The sequence below is a fragment of the Simochromis diagramma genome, unplaced genomic scaffold (assembly GCF_900408965.1).
Source record: "Simochromis diagramma unplaced genomic scaffold, fSimDia1.1 OVJJ01000811.1, whole genome shotgun sequence".
NCBI lineage: Eukaryota > Metazoa > Chordata > Actinopteri > Cichliformes > Cichlidae > Simochromis > Simochromis diagramma.
In genome coordinates, this window is record NW_024387451.1 from 222,801 (window position 1) to 233,939 (window position 11,139).

At 38.4% G+C, this 11,139-nt stretch overlaps 1 protein-coding gene across 1 annotated transcript; it reads left to right on the plus strand.

Annotated features, from left to right (window-relative positions):
- Window positions 1-4,618: 4,618 nt before the first annotated feature.
- LOC120722807 lies at window positions 4,619-6,671 on the plus strand. The gene is made up of 5 exons (XM_040013943.1): window positions 4,619-4,751; window positions 4,896-5,243; window positions 5,382-5,498; window positions 5,580-5,614; window positions 5,992-6,671. Exons 1-5 carry the CDS (start codon window positions 4,643-4,645, stop codon window positions 6,109-6,111), a joined length of 729 nt encoding a protein of 242 aa, XP_039869877.1. The 5' UTR covers window positions 4,619-4,642; the 3' UTR covers window positions 6,112-6,671.
- The last annotated feature ends 4,468 nt before the right edge of the window (window positions 6,672-11,139 follow it).

The window sequence follows — 11,139 nt, forward strand, 5'->3', positions numbered from 1 at the left end:
ACCAATGACAGTTTAATGCTTACCTGCTGTAGTTTATCAAAGTGTGATAACTGACCTCTGGTCATTAATTTAAACCTAAACAAAAGGAAACCAGCATCTCTGACCAGATGTGTTCTGTGTCTCACTAAGCTGATGGTGAAGAACAATATTCACAGCAGGGTGAGGTGAGTCCAGCTTCAGTGTTTCCTTCTATTTCATATGGATATATATAAAAGTGAAAGACTGACTTTGGGGTCTGTTGTATTTTTGATTAGTTATCTTTGGATTTGTTGGTTTTCATGTTTGTGATTCTCATTGTTTTCTGCATGTCATGTTATATTCTTAGCATTAGTCCTTAGGTTTCTGTTACCTTGCCTGTGTCCCACCTTTCATCTTTAGTTACTTTTATCTCTCTGCTCCGTGTTTGCTCGTTCTTCTCTGTCAGTCACTCCTTGTCAAGTCTGCGTCTCTGTGCTTATTTTGCATTTCCTGTTTTACTTTGACGGTCTTCTGTCCTGTGTTCAGTGTTTTCGATCTTGCTTCCTCCCCCCATCTTGTTTAGTCCCAGCTGTGTTTCCCTCCTGTTTCCCATTCCCTCATTACCCCCTGCTGTATTTAAACCCTGTGTTTTCATAGTTCTTTAGTTTTCTCGGTTTTCTGTTCTTAGTTTCCAGTGTTTAGGTTTTATTTTATTGTCCCCGGTTTGAATTATTTGAGTTTGTCGACACAGCATTAAAGCTGCCTCCCCAGGACTCTAGAGTGCAACCAATTGATAAATTAGTTTGCGACCAAACTTCTCAGTGGTGTGACTAAAAAATATCCTACTCAACCAGCCGTTCGAGTAAAAAAAAAAAAAAAATTCTCAGCAAATCTGAAAGTATCTGTGTGGCCAACAGCAGACAACATTATGCCCATATCATGGCCTAAACCAGGGGTGGGCAACTCCAGGCCTCAAGGGCCGGTGTCCCTGCAGCTTTTAGATCTCACCTTGGATCAACACACCTGAATCGCATGATTAGTTCGTTACCAGGCCTCTGGAGAACTTCAGGACATGTTGAGGAGCTAATTTAGCCATTTAAATCAGCTGTGTTGGTTCGAGGACACATCTGCAGGGACACCGGCCCTCGTGGACTGAGATTGCCCACCCCTGGCCTAAACCAATCATGAAGGTGCTGCTTAGAGAAGCTGAAGGTGCCGCTGAAGTGCCGCAGCACTGACTCCGCGCTGCTGCTGTTCGATCGATTTGTGTGTCACGCATGTGTCTCTGCACACATGCACAGAAAGGGGAAATGACGTAGGGTATTCCCACAATAATCGAATAGTGGATAGCGGCACCTGCACATTCCGCCAGTGTGCCAATGTTCTGCAAAAAAAAATTCCTAGGTCACACCAGTGCAACCAGCCATTTGAGTAAAAAAAAAGTCTCCGCAGCTCTTAAAGTCTCTGTGTGGCCAGCAGCAGACAACATTATGCATTATTAGGTCTAAACCAATCAGAGCTAGTCAAGGGCGGAACCTCTCAGATGCCTATGCCCAAGGTAAGATGTTCAGATACTGAGATGTTTAGTTCGAAGCCTTTGGGGCACTTTTAATTTTGACTTTATTTTTATTTTATAAAAAGTGTAGTGGTGTAGAGCCCTGCTCCCTGAGTTCACTCCTTGGCTTCTTGTGAGTCCTGCATTTGGATCCTTCATCCTGCCTGCCAAACAGCCACACATGACATTTTCTCTCAAACTCCACATCATGACTTTTTATACCTTACAGGATCCGGCCTCTGATAATGTGAACTATGCCACAGTGACATTTGGACAAAAACCACGAAGAAGAGAGCCACAGGCTAATGTTGTGTATGCAGCCACCAGATCTGCATCTCAAAGTTGAACTGATGCCTTTTTATTCTGCTCTTTGTGAGAGACCTGTGGGTGGATTTTTTTACTTTTACTTTTCTTTTGCAATAAGATTTGTGTTTGAAGAAGCAAGAAATAGGACACTGATATCTGTTTAGGGCCTATTGTATTGTGAGAATATGCAGCTGTCGAGGATTTATTGAGATAGGGAGGCTTGTTTGACAGGAAGAGATGTCATCACAGTGAGGCCTGACAATAGCTCAGTAATAGCCTGTTTGCACAGAGTTTAAACAGGTACTTTTTTTATTTATTTTTTTAGATTTAAAAGGGCCTAGAAATAAGTTTTTGTTTTTTTTTTGTTTTACTGTAATGTCAATGTGCTGCATGCCTGAATAAAATATTCAGACCATTTAAAAAATCTTGATTGTTGTACTTTTTTTAAAAGAAAGACACATAAAAGCCCGCTCTTGAACGGTTGAATTTTGACAGTTGTGACACTTCTTTACACTTCTAAGTGACTTAAAGCAATTTCATCTACATAGTGTATAAACATCTACAACTACAACTTGCAAACTTGTGAAAGCATTGTGAAACTTTTAGATCTTCATCGTAAACTACTTACCCTGCTCCAGGCTTTAACGCCTTAACAGTGATTGATAACTTAAACGTGTCAGATGCAGGTTTTCTGTGAAACAAACTACTTTTCCAATACAGTTACCTGTATCATACTCAAATAATGTTAACTACCTGTTTTTTATTTTACTGCAAAAAGAAAGATCACATTGCTAAAACAATAATTCAAAAAGTACGTAATATAAATAATAAATAAACACATTTAAAATTGCATTCCTTAGGGTGGGTGAAATTCGCTCCTGAGTTTCTTAAGACTCTGGGAGTGTTTTGATTGGTATGCCTTTGCACCAATGTGTTGAGATCAGATGCAGTGCCTGTGTATTGGCATTCCCATCTTTAAGAGTGGTGACCGGAGAGTGTGCTCCTATTATAATGGCTTCAAACTGCTCAACTTCCCTGGAAAGGTCTGTACCAGAGTACTGAAGAGGAGTCTGCTGGAGCAGCTCTTTAGCCTATCGAAGAAATTCAGAGGTGCCTAGCAATTTGCCTGATCAATCTACAAGTGCTTTGTGGACTTGGAGAAGGCAGTTGACTTTATCTGTCAGGCAATGCTGTGAAGGGTCTTTTAGAAGTATGGATACCATTGCTACGAGCCATTCAGTCCCTTTACAACTGCAAAAAGAGTCTGACCTGCATTGCTGATAGTAAACTGGATTAGTTCCAATTTGGCTGCCCTTTGTTATTCTATCCATAATTTTTATGGACAGTATTTCTAGATGGAGCCAAGTGACAGAAGGCTTTTCTGATCTCGTTTCTGATCTCGTCTCAGCTTTTTGCAGATAATCGGGTTGCGTTCAGTAGCCAACATCTTCAGTGTTGCAGTCAAGTGTGAAGCAGCGGGAATGAGGACTAGCACCTCCAACTTGATGGCCATGGTTCTCAGCTAGAAAAGAGTCCACTTCAGGTCAGGGACGAGTTGCTTCCTTAAATGGAGGATTTCTGTATCTCGTTCTTGTTCACAGATGAACAAGAGGGGAGTGGAAGATTTAGTGGACGTGTTTGAGTTATGTCTGCATTGATTTGCCTAATCAATATACAAGTGCTTTGTGGACTTGGAGAAGGCAGAGACGATGTATCAGTGCTTTGCAGTGAAGAAAGAGGTGAGCATCAATGGAAAGCTGCCAATTTCCTAGTTGATGTACATCTCTACTCTTGCCTACGGTCACTAGGCGAGAGTAGTAGTGTGCTGTAAGTCACAATTGACCTGACAGTGAGGCTCTTCGTGTTCAGTAAGGAGCTCCACATTTAAAGGCTATTAATTTGTTAAGACAGCGAAAACTTATTCAGTCAGTTTACTTGGACGAGCTGCTCAGACTGTGCATCTCCATGTGCTAGACAAACATAGATCAGTTCAGATCCGCGTGGTAAATACTGTTGGTCACACTTAACTGATTTAAAACTTGCTGACATCACTACTCGCTGCTCTAGCATGGTGAAACTTACACAATCTCATATCAAAGCGTTTACTCCTGGTTACACATTTCAAGATGTTATCACACACTAAAACCACACCAGGTGAAGGTTCCAGACTAGCATGCCTTTGTGAACCCTAGTCTTGCTAAGACTATTCCAGTAGTTATCATTGGCCAGGTAAGGTTTCTGCTGCTTTTTCTGATCATGTCATTAATTTGCACGTTGTGCACATTCATACAAGTTTGCATTTTAAGTACTCCCTTATTATTGCATGATTAATGTTAACATCACCACACAAGTAACTGTTTATTAGTTACTAAGTAAACAGTAGACTTTCCCCTTTAAGAATTGTATGTGCTTTATTTGAACATGTTCAACTATAGCATGACGATTGTATTGACTGTGTGGTCAGTAGTTTACTTTATGCCATGTTATGAGTTTCAAAATCAACAGAGAACCTTGACTTAAATATTAATATCAGGAGTATTTGTCTTATGCTGACATATCTGTGGTTAAAGATCGTTGCAAAGACGTAAAGATGTAAACACATAAACTTTTATTTTAAAACATGTTGGATATTTCATGGTAAAGGCACAGCTATATAACACTGTATAAAATTATATAGTGACTCATCTTTTGTAGATGTCCAAATTTGTGTAAAAGCTAGATATTCTGTTCTTGTTACAGCTTTCAGTTTGCAGCTATTCGTCTAAAAGCACCGGCACTCTCAGTCAAAGCAGCTGTACATATAAAAGAACAGCCCGCCTCTTTATGCAGAGATTGCTTTTACTGGAGCACAGTTCACTTACAAACATTGCAGTAGTGGTGGTACACACAATGGTGAACTTTACCTTGATGCCAGTTTTATTCTGCACAATGAGTAAGTACACGTTTCACTATTTTCTCACACAATGGTTAAATCTGTACCACAATCCAAGTGATTTGAATCTTGTAGCCAACTTTACTCATAGGCATTGTTGGGTTTGTGTGGAGTTTGACATTTAGGAATATTTTCTTGTTTCAGGTTGGATCTCTTCCTCGGTCACACAGTTTTACACAGCGGAGGTTCAGCCTGGTCAAGAAGTCACACTGAAGTGCTCCAATATCAGCAGATATCGCTCCCACATATTTTGGTTTAAAATGGCCAGCAGTCCCAATGCCAGCTGCATCTCATCTATGTCCAGCTCTGATAGCAAAGTTTCTTTCTGTGATGGATTTAAAAAAAGCAAATTTCACATGACATCCAACACCTCTGTGTTATTTCTTGAGATCAAACAAGTGAATTCTTCTGACTCTGCGCTTTATTTCTGCGGAGAGAAACAGACTGATGGAAAGAATATCATCTTAAGTGGAACATATTTAAAAGTTCAAGGTAAGTAATGCTGTTTATGGGATTTTATTGTAAAGAAAATAAAGAAAAATAGCAAAGATAATTATATACAATTTTGAGTAAATGTAAAAACAGGCAGTAGACTTTGTAAAGTTTTGATTTTAATTGTCCATTTTGTAGACGTGGCTGATGGATTAACACATGAACAAATGATGACTGTGATCCTGGGCAATTTAACTGTTTTCCTTCTACTGGTCATCGTTAGTCTGGCTGTTAAAATCAGGAGATTTCATACAGGTATTTGTACGACTTCATTTAAATTGTCCAATCAAACATTTGTGGTATATTACTGACCGATGTATTGTCCCTGTGGTTTAGCTCAAGATGATCCACAGAATGCACAACAGAGTGAGGTAATCTATTTTAATATTAGATTTTGACTTTAGATTAAGATTTATAAGGGGATAACAAAGACATCCAACTTGAACCCACTGAGGGTTCGAGTTGCTTTTATTTAATTATGTTAGATTTTTTTGTTGTTTTTGTTTTTAGAAACTAGAAACGGTTACTTTTCAGATTAGGTTTCATATATTCTTTTTGGCATCTCAGTTTTTTTGTCAACAGTTTTCATTGGTGCTTCCAAAAAAGGTGAAAATTAGATTGGAAAGTGCTGAATGTTAATCTAACCTTAACCTTAACCGAACCTGATACCTAGATAATGGCCTCTGTCCTGGTGGATGTTAACATGTGATGTTTTGGGATTATTGAATTTAAACATTTTCATTTACAGAATGTGGATTCTGATGCCATGACCTATACAGCAGTGAGTTTCCATCCCAAAGCTAAAATCAGAAGGCCTGCACCACCGAGGGAGCTGGAGCCTAATGTTGTGTACGCTGCTACGAGATAGACTCACAAACCGAACCCAACGTTAGCTCAGAGTGGAACATGATCTGTATGTGGGGTTTTGTACCGTTGGTGTGTGGGAAGAGTTGTAATTATTAATTATGTAAAAATTATGCAACCACTGTTAATTGGTTTATAAGACAACAATACATTTTCATTCAAATAATCCAAAATATAATTTTGGCAAGAACCCTAAATGTTACAGAACTTTTATCTGAACTTTATAGTCTGTTGATTAAAGATGACCTATAATGCACATTTCAAGCCGTTGTTTTTGTCCTTCTGTTCTACTACACTACACCCTCTCTTGACGATATTGTTGTATATATTACATGAGTGATTATTAAGTCATTTTCAGTACAATACATATATTTAGACATATTTAAGTCCCTTTCTTCTGTTGGTTTATTGTAAAGAGTTTTTGTTTTTGTTCTTTTGCTTGTAGAGATTTCTATCAGAATCCAAAGCCTGATGCTTATAGTTCTTTCATTATAGTACGAATCACTGGTCTGGTTGCCGAAATGACCAAACTGTGAAAAGTTAAAAGAGCAAGAGCTTTCACTCACTTGTTACATTCTTCTAAATAAAGAATCTCAGATATATATTTGACAAAATGCATTTGAAATATGAATATGATCATGGTAGAGATAAAAAATTATTAAGATTCATAATTTTTTCCATTTAGGTAGAAATATGGAGATGAATAAATACATGAAATTACGTATGAAATTATTTTTCTCATTCACACTTTCTAATTTCCAGAGAAATTACAGGACAAACCATGGGGTATGACAGCATAACATTAAATTAAAATATTTATTTTGAAGACATATTTTAATTGCTTCTCATTATTTTTGGACATTTTGCACAGTACAGTCTATAATTTCTTGGACAAAAACGCATCTCTTGTAGTTTTGCCTCTGTACACCACCGGAACTGAGATCAAACAATCACTGTGTGATTGAAGTGCAGACATTCAGATTTAATGTGAGAGTTTTGAAAATCTACTTTTTAGAGCCATTTTTCTACACTTTTCACCACGTACAGAGACTTAAATCAGACAACATAGCATAAATTTAAATATAAGTATCGTTTATAATACTGGGATGAAAATCCTTTGCAGTCGATGACTGTCTGAAGTCTGGAACCCACAGAATCATTTCAACAAAAGTTTTCAGAGAATTAAAAAAAAAAAAACAACCTCAGACCTCTTAACATGAAGATAGAGTATATTTCATACAGTATTTACAGTGAGCAAGTTTGTAGAAGTAACTCAAACCTCTCTAAAGCTGTATCACCATACAGAACAGGTCTCACTTAGACCCACATCACCAGTTCAGCTCTACGACGTGCATCGCGTGTTCAAACTTGTGAAGAGATGCTTGCAGGAGTGTGACATTTTCTCACCCTAAAGTAAAAGCATGTGTTTCTGAAGACTCATAGCAGAAGTAGCTCCCACCGTCTGCAGTATGCAGTACAAAACTGACATCTGTGGAAACTGGCCTTACCCTTAGATCAGCAGTGTCAAACTCATTTTATTTCAAGTAAACCATAAATTATTACCTATAAATATTTTCCTTTCTTTTTGCCAAAAAAAATGAGAGTACACAGCTGGAGATGACTTAACTTATCAAACTGCTATGCTAACAGCAAATACATTAAGAATGCTCCTGTATTTGTACTTGGGTGGAATTAAAAAGGTGGTAAACTCATACTACTCATACAGAGATGCATTTGTAATAACTTACAACATAATGCTTCCTGGTGCAATAAACACACAAAGACAAAGAAATGATGCCTCGTTCACCACAATTTCCACACGTTATAAAGTCATGCAGTGGGTTGGAAGTTGTATGTTTGAGACCCCTGATCTTAAGGCTATTGGAACCACAGACTATATATAAAGGATGGTTGCTCTCACCATGATGTTACCCACTGGTTTCTGAACTTTATATTTTAAAGCCTCAGAGTTTTTTATTTTTGATACTACCATGCTGGTTTTTAAAGCCTTAATTGACAATATGTAGACAAGCACTGAGTCATAATTGGGGGTGGATTCCCATTAATTTCCTACGGCGGACACCACAGATGTAACAAGGTTGATTTAAACACTCAAAATTAAATGAAAGAGGTCATCATCAAGTGCATAGCGTGGAGAAAGTCATAAGACTTTGAGGCAATTAGATTAAAAAAAAACACAATATTTATGTGGGTTTTAAGTCAGTCAGATTTGACCCGAACACGACAGGAACACATCCATTCACTTCTGCTTATCCTTTCCAGGGTTGTGGGGGCGCTGGAGCCTGTCCCAGCTGTCATAGGGCGAGAGGCAGGGTACACCCTGGACAGGGCACCAGTCTGTCGCAGGGTTAACACACAGAGACAAACAACCATTTGCACTCTAATTCACTCCAGTATTCACACCTATGGGCAATTTAAATTGATCAATTAACCTATCCCCACTAACTGCATGTCTTTGGACTGTGGGAGGAAGCTGGAGTATTAACAGCACCTTCTAGTAGCCATAGTTATTATACAACACAGGAAGAAATCAGTCATCATGATAAAGGTTCAAGAAGGCTCTACACATTTCTTAAGCCTTTTACAAATATATATATATATATATATATATATATATATATATCCTCAGCTCCAACATACTGAAAAAAATGTCATTTGTACATCATGTGGGTATAAGTGTAGTATCAGTGTCTTTTCCTGGTAGCGTTTTTGTGGTCGGTTGAGAAAAACACCCTCCTCTTTTTATTGAAGACCCCCCTTTCTGGGTCTCACTTCAATTCCAGACATTGCAAAGCTTTAGTCGTGTGTGCAGTGGTGAACTTTACCTTGACAACAGCTTTGTCTTTTAAGGCAGTCTCTACAGCCTGTGCTAACTTAATTACATTTGACGTCATATTTCTGTTAACCTAGTTTTAATTAAGACTTAATTCAATTAATTGATTAATTTTAATTGCATTTTCTTGTTTAAGAACACATTTGATTTGTTTCATCCTGGATCTCCATCAGCGGGTCTCAGGCTGTGGAGGTCCATCCAGAAGAAATCATGCTGCAGCGCTCCATCGTCCACTTCTTAACAATCTGGTTCACTCATCCAGCTGGATCAGAGTCATGTTTACAACTGACAAAAGTGCTGCATGCTGCGAAGGATTTCAGAGTGGATCATTGGAAATGACTTTCAGCATCTCAACCATCTTCTTCCTAACCAAACATGTGGATGTATTTGGCTCTGGAATGTATTTCTATGGATTTAATGCAGATGTATATCCAGGTTTTAGAATGATACACTTAAATATTAAAGGTAAGAAAAATTCAAAGTTTCATTTGATCAGATTTCTTTGTTTTAAATGTTAAAATGCACAAAAAAAATATTTATCCAGATGTCAAAACAAAGATGACGTGAAAACTATTTTCATTTTATTAAAAGGCAACAGTGAATTTGATGATGTGGACAACTAGCAAAGAAAAGAGTGACCGACAGAGAGACCTGAATTTGAACCAATGAAATGATTCTGTCATAGAATAATTTGATGGCAAAGCTGATTCTGGCTCCTCTGACTGTTTTCCTTGTAAATATCATCAGTGGTATGGCTGTTAAAGTCAAGAAACTCCATACGGACACCAAGAGGATTTATCTGATCATTTTAAGACACTACAAGTTGTTACTGTACTTTGAAGAATCTGGACTCACCTGAAGCAGCTGGAATAAGAAACAGAAGTCGGCATCAGAGAAAGAAGTGGATACTTGTTTATGTAACTCAAGGTTAAATTGTTGTTTTATATTGTTTGTGTGCAACTGATTAGTTAGAGTAAAGAAAATGTTTCATTAATTTTTTTCTCTCTTGTCTGGCTTTTCACTGAATTAGATTCAATCTTTGTTTGTTGGAGGAGGCTGGAACAATCACAACAGTCTATCCTGATTCTCTTATAATGAGAGTTAGATGAAATTCTGGACATCAATCTGAGCTCAACCACTTTAAGGCCACAGCTGCCATAGGGAAAGAAGCAGGGTACACCCTGAAAAGGTTACAAGTCCATCACATAACCAGTCTATCATCAGTCCTCCATGCTGTGAAAAAGTATTTTCTCCAGGCCATCGCACTACCGCCACCATGTTTGACTGCTGGTATGATGTTCTTTCTATGAAATGATGGGTTAGTTTTACATCAGCAGTGGCTTTCACTTTTGCAAAGTCTCTTTTTGTTGTTGAATCATGAACACTGAGCTTAACTGAAGCAAGTGAAGCCTGCGGTTCTTTAGATATTGATCTGGGTTCTTTTGTGACCGCTTGTATGAGTTGTCAGCAGTGTTGGGACTAACGCGTTATTAAGTAACGCGTTACAGTAACTACGTTATTATTGTGGTAACGAGCACGGTAACTAGTTATTATGCCAAAACCAGGAACGCGTTAGTCGTTACTGGAATTTAGATAGGCTCGTTATTCGTTACTTCGTGTGGTGGCTATCGCGGAGCTTCCACAGATTCAGTAACATTAGCAAGTGGTGGAGGCCAGCAGGTGGATGAAGGAAAAGGGAGGCAAGAGGAGAGACCCGAAGCAGCCGCTGGTCCGAGAGTGTCAGGTGAACTGAACTTCAGGTAAGAAGTTATAACCTGCAGTCCATCTGAGTCAGATATGAACCAAGTTTAGGTGGAGTTTATTTTCGTTATTCTGACTTTTTCCGTACTGCGTGCTAGCTAGCATGACGGAGTTTCTATACAGCTGTCACGGCGGGGTGCGCCAATGTGTGTGGAAACAGGACCCAAAAGCAGATGATGACGAGTAGTTGAAAGTTTGAGCAGAAAAGTGATCCTTTATTTGATGACGGCAGAAATAAACCAGGAAACCAAAGTAAACTGACAAAACACTAAGAAACAAAACACTAAACGGTACTGAGACCAAAACCTAAACTATGACTGTGATGGAAAATAACCAGCAAATACTATGACTAAGACTAATGATGAATAACAGAAGAAAACCATAACTGAGACCGAGGTCAAAATAAACAGAACCAGG

Excerpts from the sequence above, each read along its gene's own strand:
- LOC120722807 (XM_040013943.1), top strand. The coding sequence starts at position 4,643 with ATGCAGAGATTGCTTTTACTGGAGCACAGTTCACTTACAAACATTGCA. Across the intron at positions 5,244-5,381 it reads AACATATTTAAAAGTTCAAG|ACGTGGCTGATGGATTAACA; the intron begins GTAAGTAATGCT and ends TCCATTTTGTAG. Across the intron at positions 5,499-5,579 it reads AATCAGGAGATTTCATACAG|CTCAAGATGATCCACAGAAT; the intron begins GTATTTGTACGA and ends CCTGTGGTTTAG.